The sequence below is a fragment of the Saccostrea cucullata genome, unplaced genomic scaffold, assembly GCF_032062105.1.
Source record: "Saccostrea cucullata isolate Sc308-1 unplaced genomic scaffold, CSIRO_AGI_Scuc_v1 ctg527, whole genome shotgun sequence".
NCBI classification, from domain to species: domain Eukaryota; kingdom Metazoa; phylum Mollusca; class Bivalvia; order Ostreida; family Ostreidae; genus Saccostrea; species Saccostrea cuccullata.
Window position 1 is genome coordinate 284,831 of NW_026930262.1, and position 15,898 is coordinate 300,728.

Sequence of the window (15,898 nt, forward strand, 5' to 3'; positions counted from 1 at the left end):
TGAAACTCTATTTCTCGTCATAGGCTGTCATACAGGTGCAATAGTGTTTCACAAACACACATACATCTTGTTTATTTTGTTTGATTTTTTTTTTTTTTTTTTTTTTTTTTTTTGTAAAACCGGTCAAATTTCAAGGTCAAGAAGTGGTACCCAAGGAAAGGTCTTGCCAAAGAGAACACCTGTGAAACATAGGCGTCGGAACCGGGGGGGGGTAGGGGGCTTAGCCACGCTACTTTTTTTGCAAATATATACATAATATAGGCATTGAAAATTGGGGTTTACTTTTTTTTGTTGGTTTACCCCCCCCTTTCAATTAGCCCCCTCCCCCTTCAATTTGCTTCCGACGCCTATGTGAAATGTAAAAGCCATATAGCCCCATCCATTCCAAAGTCATGGAAAGGTTAAAGGTTTGGGAGTTTGACTTCTGTACTACTTTTGATAAATATACAAATTGTGCCAAAAATCTCGTTAAAAATCGTACCAATATATGTTTTGGGATATTAGTAAAACCTGTGTCATATTCTTAGTTCCCTAAACGCTTAAGTTAAAACCTTTAATCTGATTATAAGCTGAAGAAAAAGATTGACCTAGACTTAGCGGGAGAAACGGAATGAGGGAAGCAGACAGTTTTAAGATTTTAGAGAAACTGCCAACAAAATTGGCCGAACGTCTTATGCCATTTCAGAGAGCTGGTATAAAATATGCATTGGAAAAGAATGGAAGGTATGCAACGAAATGTTATCATGTTTTCATAATTTTATTTATGTGTATCATATTTTTAAAGCACATGTATACACCCGAATGTTTGCCAATTTTTTTTAGTATGAAATAAAGCTCTTGAACAAAAAAGTCGCAACTTTCTTGTTTATAAATATGTTTACGATGTGACCACTAGGGACAGTGTTGCTCGCACCATCAAAATCATTTATGCAGACAGTGTCAGAATATTAAACAGGTCCAGTCCAATTAAGACTCTTTCTACCTGCGCAGCAAATTATATAGCTACGTAGATATTTAAACCTACCCAAAGTAGCTATTTTTACCTACTTTCTGCTTTACTTGCGTTGTGTGGCCAAACGCCATACATGCCAACTTTTGAAAATTCCCATGGGGGATTTTGCGCGTGACGACAATTTTCAAAGCTTTAAATTCGCGACATTTTGTCATGAAAATAAATGATTATGAAATACTTTTTTTTTAATTATAATATTGATAGCACTTATTAATACAGCACAAATAAAACGATACAAATTAATTAAGTTTTATTTTTCCAAATTTAAATATCTTTGCTTAATAGTTGTCACTCTGTTCTATCAATTTACATTTTGTTTCTGGTATGTACCTTTAAATCAAGTGTCACTTTATTATACCCCCCGCTTGAAAAGCGGGAGGGTATATAGTAATCGTTAATTCCGTCCGTCTGTCCGTCCGTCCGTCCGTCTGTCCGTCCGTCCGTCTGTTACGCTTTGGGGTACCCATCTCTTATCCGCAACTCCTCTCATACCACTGAATGAAATTTGATGCAACTTCCACAGAATCTTTATAACATATTGCCATTGTGCACCTCCTATTTTACTTTTTGATCCGACACATATTTTGGGTTTCCCGGCCACAGGAAAACATGGACTTTTTCACCAGTTATAACCATATGGGAGGCGGGGGGTATCATTTAGTGAGCTCATCGCTCACAGTACCTCTAGTTTCCTATAGTAAGTATATAGACAGTACATGATTATATTTATCTCACACACAAAACAATTCGGAGAAATAAGCCTAATTAAATCATGAATTTTTTAATACAAGCCCCACCTCCACCCATCCCAAAGAAAAATTAAAATTGTAAAAGACTACATCATGAACATGATGAACTTTTGCAGTCTTGGCAATGCCATATGGGTCTCTGGTATTTCCTTGACAAATATGTAACAAAGAAATACAATGTACAATATGAGTATGATCTATGGGAGAATGGGGGAGGGGGGGGAGAGAGAAATTTAGTGTACTTAACATGAGAGTATTATTTAATCTAAATTATTTTCAATATTTTTTTTAAAATTGACAAACTATACAATGTTTTTATTATTAGCAGTTAAAATCAACAGCTTATATGCTTTGAAATTTTCTACTTTCGTTTTCAAAAAAACGATCTTCTTGGATTCCAATTTTATTGTTTGATTATCATTTTATTGACTTTAATTTTTGTTTTTAATACAATAACTAATAATTAAGCCCTTAATCTATATGTTTCACTTCGCATACCCCTTCAAACTGAAAAGATTAACCCCCTAACTGCTCCAGGCTATAAGCTACCTGTACCTGGACAGCAGCGTGTGCGTTGAAGCGAGAAGTGATTTCCTGTGGTTAATTAACTCTGCATGCTAAACAAACAATGAGACTTATCTGTGTGCATTGAATAAACAACTCTGATAATCTTATCCCGATCGACAAATTTCGGCGGTAGGGAAACTGAAAATCTGAATTTTTTCAAATCGGGAAATTGGGGCAATTTTTCTCTCCCGATCGGGAAGGCGGGATGAAAGGGTAAAATCGGGAGAATCCCGCCTAAATCGGGAAAGTTGGCATGTATGCCAAACGCAGGAACGACGCAACATGATGAGCACTGAATTTCTTGAAACAGTCAAACTGATTATAGATATGACAAAAGTTTGGCCTAAAAATGATTACTTAGTATATTATCAATTTTGCATAGAAACTTATGTAAAATTTCCGATTCAGAAAGTAATCATTTTTTGGTCAAAATTTTGTCGTATTCATCATTAGTGTAGCTATATCAAAAATTACGGTATTCACCATGTTGCGCCGTTCAGTCATTTGGCCATAAAATGTACATAAAACAAAAAGTAGGTAATAATAGCTATTAAAAGCTACATAGGTAGAAATAGTCTTTGGACTGGACCTGTTGAATAGATCTTACACTTATAACTTTGATCTAAAATCAGGCATCTAAATTGTTAGCTGCAGAACTGTAGCTCTCCCAAAAATATATATTGACAGACTGGAAATTAGGAGTGAAACGGTTCATCGCGGTATTTTTTCTCGGTTCGATACAGGGTACAAAATCTCTACTTTCGGTTCGGTTCGTTTTTCGGTCGGGATCGTCATTCAGTCGGGTTTGGCATAAGGTATAAACATGCTTCTCTGTGTAATTAGTTCAAAAACGTAATATTTTGTGGACTTTAAGTTTGTAAAATAATTTCAAACAGACAAATCAATTATATTTATTCATTATATCCATTGCGCACATAATTTTTTTGACTAGATTAAGTAAAAGAAAGCATAAAACAACAGCTGAATATGTTTCCTTCTATCAAAATGTATCGTATCGAAAATAACCGAACCGAGACTAAATTTTACGATACGTATCGAACCGTGAAGGAGGCGTATTGTTTCACCCCTACTGGAAATATATATTTTTTTCGGAGAGCTACCGTTCTGCAGTTACTAAATCGTAATCAGGAAAAACTAAGTAGCAAATAAAGCTCTGAAATGAAAATTATATCCGGTAAATCCCTCATATAGTATAGTGTTTTTGAACTAACACAGGTCTAAACCAAAGACTATTTCTACTTATGTAAACATTGTGACAGTGTCACTGCGAGCTCTTAAAGTAACCCTAAGCAAAGACAAATTCAGACATTGATCCCAACAATTTTTTTCAGCAGTTACCTCTGGACCCATAATGCAAGGCTTGTTAAAATTACCATCTCACGAAAATGACTACAAAAGTTAAACAAATAATAAATTTGCTTTGATTTAGTAGAGATATTGCTCACTCTCACTTTGAAAAAAATGTTGAAGGGGAAGTTATAAAACTCATTGAATCATCAAAATAATCTTATTGTGCATTCATGTAAGTTCTTAAAGTAAAATAATTTCAATTCTGCCATCTGTAAGCACTCTATAAGGACAGCAATGCATTATTTAATTCAAATTTGTTACCTTGCAGAAAATTTTAAATTCAACATTTTCAAAATTTCTCTTCCAGATGTCTTATTGCAGATGAGGTATGTTAATTGAATATATATGAATGGCACCATGGTATAGTACACACCATCATGTAAACTCAATTTTTGATTTTTGTCAGATTAAAAGATTACTTCAGGATTGTGAGATTAAAAGTTTCTCGTGCAATGGATTATTTCAGATGGGTCTTGGAAAAACCCTGCAGGCTCTCTCAGTGGCCTACTTATACAAATCAGAATGGCCTCTGCTTATCATTGTTCCTTCCTCCTTGAGATTCTGCTGGGTGGAAGAGATTGAAAAATGGTTCCCAGACACAAGTCCAGAAGATATCTTTATGGTGCAAACTGGGAATGATGCCAGGTAAATTTGATTGATTTATTGTATGTTGTTTTACATCCCATTGGAGAATATTTCACATATTTAGAGGCGTAGAAGTTAACAAAAAATGTTGGTTGTACCTTATACAACTTCAAGAATATTTCTGGTGCTGTGAGTAAAATAAAAGAATGCATGCTGCTTTGATTTCATTCATGAGTAATAGCATAACCTTTTTCTTTCTATTAGATAAGTATTTAGATATTTGATATCTCAATTCATACAATTTTGGTCCCATCAAGTTTAGATACTTGTATTGGGGTTTGACCAACTATTTTCTTTATACATAAAACTTCACAAGTAGAAAACTTTGAAGAATATAATTCTAAATGTTTTTAAGCCATAATGTACAAAAATCTGTCTAATATATAGTTTCAAATCACCCATTCCTTCTAAAATTTTAATCAGATAGAATAAATACATGAAGTACCTAGATTACAGAGTTTCAAGATAAATTACCCTGTTTGTAATATTGATTTATTGTTTTACCAAAGACCCAGTCGTACTTGCTAAATGTAAAGTTATTAGTTAAATTGTTTCAAATTCCTGCCCTCTCTATATTTTTCCCCTTTTAAACAAAATTTATAAAGGACAACTAAAACACATTATTTGATATAATGATTTTCACTCCACAGTTGGATTCAGAATGCAAAGATTGTCATTGCCACGTATGGCTTGTTGTCAAAGACTTCCAGCAAAGTGGTTCTGCAGGCGCTGACCAATCAGAACTTCCAGGTGGTGATCGTAGACGAGTCCCACTACATACGGAATATCAAGACAGCCTCCTGTAAAGCCATCAGCCCACTGATCCGCAACGCTAACAGGCGCATCCTTCTGTCTGGAACGCCTTCCCTCTCCAAACCAGTAGAGGTATGGTTAGCATCCAAAACAGGAAACAGGACTATAAACATAAAATTTTTTATATCAATTAAATTATGGTATATTTCAGGATGTTTTTGTAAAGGTTTACGGGGTTTGATACTCATAAGAATTTGATCTCACCCTTTGGGCCACCTTGGTACTCATCAGGGTTCAGGTTGCCCGAATGAATTTCAGGTCGCCCGAATAAAATATCAAATGAAACAAAATGTGTAAATGTTTAAAAATTTGTGAAGATAACAGAAGTTGCACTTTTGTACTATGAAATATAAACCAGACATTATAAGGCTAAAAAAAAAATTGTTTGATTCCTTAAATGTTCCCAATAAATCAAGGGTTGGTAGGTTGAGAACAGGGTAATGATCACATATTAAGACTAACAAGTAATAAAAATAATTTAATTCTAGTTTAAAACTTTCATTTTGCCTACCATAAAGGCCTAAATAAATAGAGTCAAACATCCCTGGACTGAATAATCTAGGTGTGATATTTACAATGAACACCCAACATGGCTGCCTAGCAGCAGAAAACGAACATCAGAAAGTTGTGGGGGATACGCAAGATGTTACAATAATGATCATTACTCTCTATATTTAAAGTGATTGTTTACTAGATTAACATATTTTATATCTCAAATAAAACTTAATTTAACATTTTTGTTAAAAATTGCATCAGCTGATTCATGAAACATAGATTTGACAGAAAGAAAAATGTACTTGGCTGCAAATTGAATGGGTCCATCAGGTCACAGGAAACAATATTTTCATGACCATAACAAGTTTATATTAAAATAAAATCATTAATACCAGATATTATTTAAGGAAAATCAGGTCGTAAAAAAATCATGACGAGACACCCTGGGTTAACTGTAATATTTATATGAAATGCAGTTCTGGAGATCAAGGTTAAATAAAAAGTGACTATAAGATATTAAGAAAAATTAGAATCTGTAAAATATTGTTAAATACATGTACTTTGAATAGATACATGTACAATGTAGGTTAATTAAACAAATAATTGCACATGAACATGTATATGCTTTATTTGTCTTGCAGCTGTTCTCTCAGATTGATGCTATATGCCCTAACAAGTTCGGGAGCTGGTGGACCTACACAGCTCACTTCTGTGATGCCAGAATCCAGCATATAGGAAAAATCCGCAAAAGAAATGTAGAGTAAGAAATTCTGAACTAATTTTGTTCCCAACAGCATGTTTTCTTAGGTCAGATAAGATTTTCACCAATTATAATACCCTGGAGGATATAAGTAGTCTATGAAACTTTGGTTGTACTTGAGGCCTCATTGTATTGAAGTCAATGTCCAAGAATTAAAGCCTAAAAATATAATTTTTATATTGATAGGATTTGACGATTTGTATTGATAAAAGGAATCTATATCATGTTGAATAAATAGAGAAAAATATCCTGTAAGCCTTATCTTATTGCACATATCAGTAGGTTGGTTGGAAGACCAAGTGTTGTCCTCTTAAAATTTTAATTGTTTTTATTTTTTTTTGTTCAGTGGTTCCAGTAACTTGGCAGAGCTTCAGAAGAAACTAAAGGATTTGTTAATGATTCGAAGAATGAAAGACGATGTTTTGACCCAGCTGCCAGCTAAACAACGACAACAGATATTGTTTCAGCTGAAAGATTCTCAAGTCACCAAGGTAAATCATGTTTGGTAAGATTTGCCTTTTTCTAGAAGAAATTCTTCCCTTAGTAAAATTCACTGACAATCAGTATTAAGCTCTGTTAGATTTTATGCTTTATGTTTATTATACATGTAATGTGTAATTCAGGTAATAACTCTCTAACATTTTGTGACAGAATTGAGAAATTTTGTCATTTGGAAATAATTATGAAATCAGACTAAAACCTCAGTGCATATCAAATTGTCAAATTGTACATTTATTACTATTTTCCACGTGGTATTAAACATCACAACTGCAGCAGCATATAACATAAATATAAGGCATATAGTGACAATCTAGAAAACTCTCTACAGAAATTGGCTTATACATTACTCCAGTATCTTAACATCAGAACTGCAGCAGCATCTATAGAACCACTCTCTACCATTGGCTCATACATTCACCTCTGTCGTCGGCTCGCGTATATCACAGTGATAAACGTTCAAAATAGTGCATTTGTTTTAATTTATTATATGTCAATTTCTAAGTGCATGTCTGAGTTTTGAGATAAATATTTACCAAATCAATCCAGAACTATTAATTTAATTTGAAAAAATTCTACTTATATTTTGCTTTATACGTTATGTCAAAAATTTTGTCGTGAGCCAATTGCAGAGGTGTCTGAGAGAGGAACGAACAACAGCTCTGCATAGGAGATTGCTATAGAACATCAAAGAGAAAACAAATTAAGTAATTGCTGATGTTCTTGATCTTTCATAAATTTTAAGTTGAGCTTATCAAATTTGTGTTATAGTTAGGCATATATATTTTCAGGACATTCAGAAGACTTTTCAAGAGTTGAAATCCTCCATGAAGAGAGACAGGTGCCAGGTGGAGAATGTTTGTGACATGGCGACCAATGATGGCTGCTCTGGTAACACTCTCAGTCTGATACAGAAGTTGTATCAGCTCAGTGGGGAAGCCAAGGTACTGCCAGTAATCTATAGTCATCAAGAGTTCAGTTAAAAATCAATTATTTCAATGGATTCTTTTTAAATTTAGTGACTCCAATTTCCTTTTTAAAAAGATGAACATATTTTTTTCACCATTTTGAAGATCTGGCTCTGGGGCCATAAAACTTAGATTAGCTCACTTTTAATCTGAGTCTCACTTTTGTAAAAGTGAATCAGAGATCAAAAGTGAGTTTGTCTAAGTTTTTTTGGCCCTTGGCCTTTACTTTGGATGTCAATTTACAAGATACACATGTAATACATTTAAAGATTATAATATGGCAGGGAAGAAAACAGATATTATTTGATTCTTTGTTATTCTAGATAGGCCCTGCTCGAGATTATGTTGCCATGTTGTGTGACAACAAAAACCTCAAGTTCCTGGTCTTTGCATACCATCGCGCCATGATGAATGGTCTACAGCAGACATTGATGGAACATGATGTGAAGTTTGTGAGGATTGATGGGGAAACAAAGCCTTCTGACAGACAATTATATGTACAACAGTTCCAGTCTGACCCAGATACTAGAGTTGCCATTTTGAGCATCCTAGCTGCTGGAGTGGTTAGTATAGAGATTACAATTGGAAGGGGTTGTATGCATGTGATTAAACAATTTTGCCATATTGAAAATTCAAACAGCAAGAGTAGTTTGTTGAGGATAAGGTCTGACTTTGTTAAGCACCATAAGGTTTCAAAATCTTACATGGAAAAGAACAGCAGAGCCATGATAAGTGATATTAATTTACAATTATCTGTAGGTTTTCACATCATGATGTATCATGTCATCACTGTTGTTTTATTGTATTTGATATATTCCAATATTTAATTGATGTCATCTTCTTTTTATTTTTTAAGGGGTTGACATTTACTAAGGCCACCCTGGTAGTGTTTGCTGAGATGTACTGGACCCCAGGGGTGTTAATCCAATGTGAGGACAGGGCACACAGAATTGGACAAACTAGATGTGTGTCTGTTCATTACTTGGTGGCTAAAGATACCATGGATGAGTGGGTTTGGTCTGCAATATGTAGAAAGGTAAAAAAAAAATGTAACATCCAAAGCTAGGAGACACATTGATATAAAAAGATCATGGATGAAATATCTTTGACTTATCTTGTTTGGGGTATTCTGCAACTTATCAATTTCCAGACAACTTCCAAAAAAGACTCTTAACCTTATTTTGGTCAAATGGTGACTCTTAAAGTTTACCTAAAATAGTAAGTGTAGTTTCTGATATTTTTATCTATTACATGTCTACTAGAAACAAGTCTACTAATCTAGTATTAAAAAATTCAACAAAGTTTAGCATGATCAGTAAATATAAAATGTCTGTCTGTAGACAATTGTGACCACCACAACACTGAATGGTCAGAAGCAGGTGATGAAGGCAGATAAGGGAGACAAGTACCAGGTGGATCTGCTGTCAACAGCTGACGTCTACAAGGCTCCGTCCACAGAGGAGGCGGGTAACACAGACTTCGCGTCAATATTTGCTTCTCAACAGGTGACCCTTACCTTACATTAAAATTCATTAAAATTTGTGAAATGTGTAGATGAAAAATTACAGACAAATCTTTTTATATACGTAATGAGAATATTTTACATAGCTATTAGTTTATTATTTTTTAAGGGCATATCTAAGCACAGGTTGCTAATGAAATCCATAAGAAAATGAAAGTTGCTTGAAATACACTGTAAACTGATTTACAGTGTTATTGTTTTAAATTGCAGCCAAAAGACCAACCTTCAATTCTGGATTTCATTAGTAGCGGAAAGAAAAGAAAGAGAGAGGAAGGAAATGTATTCAGAAAGAAAAGGAAGAGTTTCATCAACACACAAGGCTCAGAGGATGTCATAGAACTCTTAGACAGTGATGGTGAGAATGAGATTGATGAAAACACTCCTCCAAGAGACCAAAATAACATAAAATCCCATTCACAGGAAAATTCATTGAAATCAAAAGGAAAAATTAAGGACTTAAGCCAAAGGATGTTATTTTCTCAACAGCAAAATGATGAAGAGGATGAGTTTGTTTTTGGTAAGACAAAACTGACAAGGAAACCTTTACATATGAAGAAGGCCGACTCTTTATCTGATACTTGGAGTTGTTCAGGATGTACATTTCAAAACCATGCTGACCTCCCCTACTGTGAAATGTGTAACACTCCAAAAAACAAGAGGCCAATGAAATCTAGTCAAAAGAAAGACAAGGGAGGTTTGAGTGCTTCGCTAGACTCATATCTGAAAGACGGGGTTTTACATAAAGAATCTCAAGAAAATAGTAATGTTTTGAAGTGCAATGATTCCAAGAGATCCATGAAATCTAGTCAAAAGAGTGATGAGGGAAGTCTGAGTGCTTCTCTAGACTTGCCTGTAAAAAACAGTGTTGTTGAGTCTCAAGAAAATAGCAATGTTTTGATTTGTGATGCTGAAACATGCCATAATGAAAATTTATTTCAGTTGTCTTCAGGCTGTGATAATTCTAGTTCTGCATTGAAAACAGAGGAATCGTTTGATCAGAGGGACATTGAGGATGATCAGTCAATGTGTGATCAGTGTGACAACGAAAGGCAGAGTGAAGACACTGGGTCAATCTCAACAAAATCTAAACAGAGACGTAGAACTTTCTTCCTGGAGACTTATTCCCCAAATTTGAAATCAGGAGCAGATCAAAGCAGTCAATCATCTGAAAACTCTAATTGCAAAGACCAGTGTACAAAAAGTAAGCAAGATATTTATGAAGATGATGGAATAGAATATCCAGATAAGGAGGAAAGGACTGGAGGCAATGATCAGGAAATGAGCTGCAGTCAGGAATTGACTGATAGTGAAGAGAGTACTGTAGAGCTTCAGTCCTGTGAGGATTCATCACAACCAACACAGAGTGCCCTGAGTGATTCAGTGACGGAGGGTGATCTTGACACTACTAGAGAAACTGATGATGGAGGTGAAATGTTCGATGATGATTGGGATCAAGAAGTCCTGTCTCAAGGTAAAAGTTTTATCATGATGCGTTTCTGTGAAAACCAGTTTAAAAAAACACAGCACATATTGACTGTCTGGAGTTTAGATGAAAAATTTATCATTTATAGTGAGAAGTTGGTAAATAATTTCATTCGGTCATGGGCTGATGGATTCTCATGAATCTTAAATGATTCTTTCTTGTCACAGGGCACATTTCCCATACCCTTTCCTCTGAATTTCAAAGACAAGTGTTGAAACCCCAAAGTTAGCATGGCTGATGATCACTAAATGTAACTGAATTTTCCTTAATCTAGCAAACCCATAAATATGAAAATATCAAATTAGAACTGATTTTTTTTTTCTTATTGCAGATGTTGAGTCTACAAAGACAGAAGACAATGTTGTTATAAAGGATATTTCAGCTGTTCCTGTCTATAAGAGCTTCTGGTACAAATGCAGTGCATATACAAGCAGAATATACCTATATAATGAGGTAAAGGGTCATACTTAGCCATCGATGAATGTGGCTGTATCTACAAAAGGCAATTTAATCTTTGTCACAGAAACAAACATTAAAGCCACCATTTTATAAACTCATGGTCAGCCATTATATCATTTTACTGACAAATTTATTTTGATATATGTAGTAGAAACATTTTGTTTGATATATCCTAGAGTCATTTTTGCTGTAATAAGCAATAATTTTTATTCCACATATTTTTTGGATGGATTTACATGAAATATATGTTCTGTCAACTTCTGTGTGTGCAGTTGAACATCTCGGTTTATTAGATTTTCACCTCTTAATTACAAATAGCTTTCATGTGCTTGGTGTAATGGCAGACATACTTTGTACCATCGGTGATATTCTAGTTTTATCTGGATATGATAATATACATGTAGGGCCTAAAAAAAAAAAATGTTTGTTTCCTGTAACCCGACCGACCCATTCAAATTATCCCCGGGTGGATTTTTTTTTCCCTGACAAATGGCAAAACTTCGTTTGATCAATCAGCTGATTCCATTTATTAAATAAAAAAAATACCTTAATTTGAGACATAAAATATGTCAACCAAGTTTACATTTACCTTAAATATAAAGAGTAATCATTAGTGTAACAACAGTTTCCCCCTACAACTTTCTGAAGTTCGTTTTCTGCCGCTGGCAGCCATTTTGGATGCCATGTTGGGTGTCCACTGTAAATATAACGCCTGTTATTTTCAGGGATGTTTCAACATTCATAAAAAAAAAAAAAAAAAAAAAAAAAAAAAATGAATTTCCGACCTACCGACCATTGATTTTTTAGGAATGTTACAGGAAACAAACTTATTTTTTTTTTAAGCCTAGTCTTAAATTGCTACTTTGGTTTCAGACTGGTGACTCTCTCCAAGCCAACTTTGTGCCACTGGATGTAGAAATGAACAACCAAGGAAATCTCCCCGACATCTTACTACATCCACAGAATTTAAGACTGGTGCAAAAATTTATGAGGGAGTGGAATAGGTAACTATGAATCTAGTCTTTAAATACATCCCATTTCTTAAGTATAGTATGCATATGATTGAAGGAGTACACTCAACATTAAAATTTCTTGAGTAAATCTCGCCATAATGTGACTTTAAATTAACTATCCTCTCAATATCAAATTTCAGCCTAACTGAAACCAAGCGCCGACTAATAGTGAAGGCATCCACACTCTTTGACAGTCCACTTGTTGCATACGAGACACTGAAAAGTGACAGATGTGTCACAACTATCCGCCATAAAACAAAGGTTTTATCTAGTTTCCATTTTTATATATGACCATCCAAGTAACTTTTTTTTTAAAGATGAAAGTTGTATAATTTTAAATATTTTTAAATTAAGTTATTAAAAACAGTGGAAGCAATTCAGGTCTAAATTAAAGTAGAATTAAACATGTGAAATGAAATTATACATTGTGTTTGTTAGGAGGACATTGCTGCCCAGTCATTAGCAAAAGCCAATCAAATTCAGGGGAATGTCAGAGTGGTTAAACGATCCCACCAATCAGAAACCAGCTTACTACAGGTAAACCCAAAAATATACTGTAAATTTAGTTTTATATTCACAAAAACTTTATTTTTGCATAATTACGCAAGACAGTGTGCTCGTGGAAATATTCACACATACAGTCAATTCTCGAATTATTGCCATTCGATTCATCGCCATTTTCGCAATACCGCCATGATTTCCCAAGAACGTTTTTCCTGCTATATAAAATTCTCTTTATAACGCCAAATTCGCATACCGCCATCCGCCACTCTGTTTTCACAACAAACGTCCGTTTTTAAGTGTCAATTATCTCGATAATACCGCCACAGGTGCGTGTGGTCAGTGAAGCGCGGTTAATTGGTTGACGCTATCCCTGTCGTAAACATGCAAAGCCAGTCAAGGTACATGCAATTAAGTAAACAATAATTTTAACATGAGCTGTTAAAATAATTTTGTTTTCTGTTTGATAAAATCATTTAGTCAAGGCTTCGCCACGAAAGTGGTCGTTGTAAAGTACGCCGATAACGATATTATTTTGATGAACTCTGCTTTTAAAAACAATGCAAAGTTTGCTTAAAAAATAATTATAAGTCAGGAATTGTGAACCTTTCATTAACAATGACTTCATAAACAATGAATTTATTCAAGAACTTATTTTAAGTACTATAGGTAATATATCACGACGATCGACCCAGCATTTTTTTTTCAATATCAGACGTTCAGATTTACATGCATACACATATATGCATGAACCTGTCTTAATTTCACAACTGAATACTTTGTTTTAGCGAAATTGTACATAAAAAAAATTACATGAAGTATTTTCAAATTTAGATATATGTTTATATATACATGTACATGTAATAATAAAAATAGAAACGCTAAATGGCATTTTTAAGAACGATAACTCTACGTCTTATTTCCTAAAAGATGGAAAATTCAATTCATCGCCAAATTCGTTATACCGCCTTGATTTCTAAATTACAAAAGGTGGCGGTTTATCGAGAATTAACTGTATATTATTAGTATTGCTAAAGGTAATATAAAGCGATTTGGGAACATTTTGTTTCGCTTATAAAGAGTAAATGTCTATCTCGCGAAAATTAGGTTTGGTGAAAATTAAGTGATCTACAGGACCGAGGAATACTAAAGTCTTACTTTAAAAAGAACTGCAGAATAGGATTGTATGAGAACATAAAGAATACATTCTATTATATTTTTTGTTTCATTAGGCCACCACCTCGGATGGTATTCCAATCTGTTTGAATTGCAGTAAACCATGTGATAGCAGTCTACTTTCTAAAGAAACCTTGAAGGACTCAGATTCTGCATGGGCCACAAGGTTTTGTTCCCAGAAATGTATGAACAAATATTGGGTAAGTATTGGGATAATAAGTTGGGGCATTGCCTCCAAGAAAGATACTAGATAGAGATTATTTCTGTATTTTGGCTCATGTTGAGGTGCAGAGCACAAATAATAAAAAGAAAGTTTATTTGCCTCAATTTTTTTACTTATGTTCATTTGCAAATATTGAAATATGTATTTTAAAAATAATCCTTCTTGTGTAGTTTATTTCCAATGTCTTTGGAGAAGGGGAGCATGGGAAGTGTCCAAATAGGATAAGATCACAGTAATTCAACAATTACATAAAGACAAGTTATCATTTGGTTTTACAGATCCAAACCAATTCCAGTTACTGCAGAGACCAGCTGTATGAGGCAGAGCATGGCGTTTGTCAGTTATGCAGCTTTGATGCACACTCTCTGTATAGACAGATAAGGTATATTGTTTTTGTAACTGAAAAAAAAAAACCCAACTTTTTTATGTATATGTGTTGGCAATTTTGATGTGCCTGCACTTTCACTAGAATATCAGCTTATAATGGAGATTTTTCCTGAATAATGCTCAAAAATATACATGTAATAGGCTACTAATCTTTTTTCCTTGCACTTATTGTCACGTTGTTACCCTACAAAGTCCCAGTAATGGAACAATATCTTGCTTGAAAGTAAATAACATCTAGAATGTAGCATGTGGTTAACTTGTGTGCTATTTTTGCAGGGATACAGATGATGTGCAGAAAAGAATAGATATTCTTCATTCCAGTATATTTGACAAACTAAATCCGAAACAGAAAGAGGCAATAGTGAAAAACCCAGTGGCAGGACAAGTAAGTCCTTATTTATTTGTAACTATTTTAGGGGTTGTTAATGAATAACCTTATGTTAGAGTGTTAAGGTACTAAGTTACTGATTTTTTCTTTGCTAAAATGTCCTATAAATTTTCTGCTAAAATTGTGCCTTTTTTAAGACTAATTATTTTTTATGAAAATGGTCAACAAAACATAATTGTTCTTTTCTTTGTTTTGGGAGAAAATTTTGATTCCCCCCAAAAAACCTAATTTTACCAATATATTGAGATAGATTTAAATTAATTTGAAATTATCCTTTCAAAAATACACTTATCCAGTCCTAATTGATATAAATTTGATGTTACAGTTCTGGCATGTGGACCATATCCAGGCAGTGTGGGAGGGAGGGGGACAGTGTGATATTGACAATTTTAGGACCCTGTGTGTTCTTTGTCACCAAAAAGTCACTGCACAACAAGCTAGGAAAAGAGCAACCATCAGAAAACTTGGAGTAGCCACTGGTATGGCTGATATATCAGCTTTTTTCCAGCCAGCATAAATTTAGTGCTAAGTCACTGTTGACAGTCTCTCTGTGTTTTATTTATAATGCACGTCATTGATATTCAATGGATTTAAGATTTTTTTCGTTGAATTTTTATTTGAATAAACTGAATATTCAGTTGTTTGAGTTATTGCTCTTTATTTTATATGCTTAAATTTTCATTAATTTAGATATGCTGCAAATGTCCATAGTTCTGCATACTTCAATACTAGTATCCTTAAATCACCTGAGTTACTAGATGTTGTTTGTTGGTCATCTAAACATGTCAGCCTCTTCTCAAAAACCAAACCCCTAAATCAATTTCAACCAATCTTGGTATAGTGATTAAATATAGCATTTTTGGCAGAG

The 15,898-nt window shown here is 34.1% G+C and overlaps 1 protein-coding gene across 1 annotated transcript; it reads left to right on the plus strand.

The window, feature by feature from the left end:
• The first annotated feature begins 581 nt into the window (after positions 1 to 581).
• On the plus strand, positions 582 to 15,671 carry LOC134283456 (DNA annealing helicase and endonuclease ZRANB3-like). The gene is made up of 19 exons (XM_062765910.1): positions 582 to 723; positions 4,007 to 4,025; positions 4,166 to 4,344; positions 4,995 to 5,229; positions 6,294 to 6,412; positions 6,759 to 6,903; positions 7,702 to 7,854; positions 8,202 to 8,441; positions 8,735 to 8,914; positions 9,219 to 9,383; positions 9,611 to 10,871; positions 11,215 to 11,336; positions 12,216 to 12,346; positions 12,496 to 12,616; positions 12,794 to 12,892; positions 14,089 to 14,232; positions 14,534 to 14,637; positions 14,919 to 15,027; positions 15,356 to 15,671. The coding sequence occupies exons 1-19, from the start codon at positions 611 to 613 to the stop codon at positions 15,545 to 15,547; spliced, it is 3,831 nt and encodes a 1,276-aa protein (XP_062621894.1). The 5' UTR covers positions 582 to 610; the 3' UTR covers positions 15,548 to 15,671.
• Positions 15,672 to 15,898: the final 227 nt, after the last annotated feature.

What these genes read in the sequence shown, in the direction of transcription:
- LOC134283456 (XM_062765910.1), top strand. Translation starts at nt 611, where the DNA reads ATGAGGGAAGCAGACAGTTTTAAGATTTTAGAGAAACTGCCAACAAAA. An exon ending in GAATATACCTATATAATGAG is followed by an intron (nt 11,337 to 12,215) that starts GTAAAGGGTCAT and finishes CTTTGGTTTCAG; the next exon opens with ACTGGTGACTCTCTCCAAGC. An exon ending in CAGAAACCAGCTTACTACAG is followed by an intron (nt 12,893 to 14,088) that starts GTAAACCCAAAA and finishes TTGTTTCATTAG; the next exon opens with GCCACCACCTCGGATGGTAT.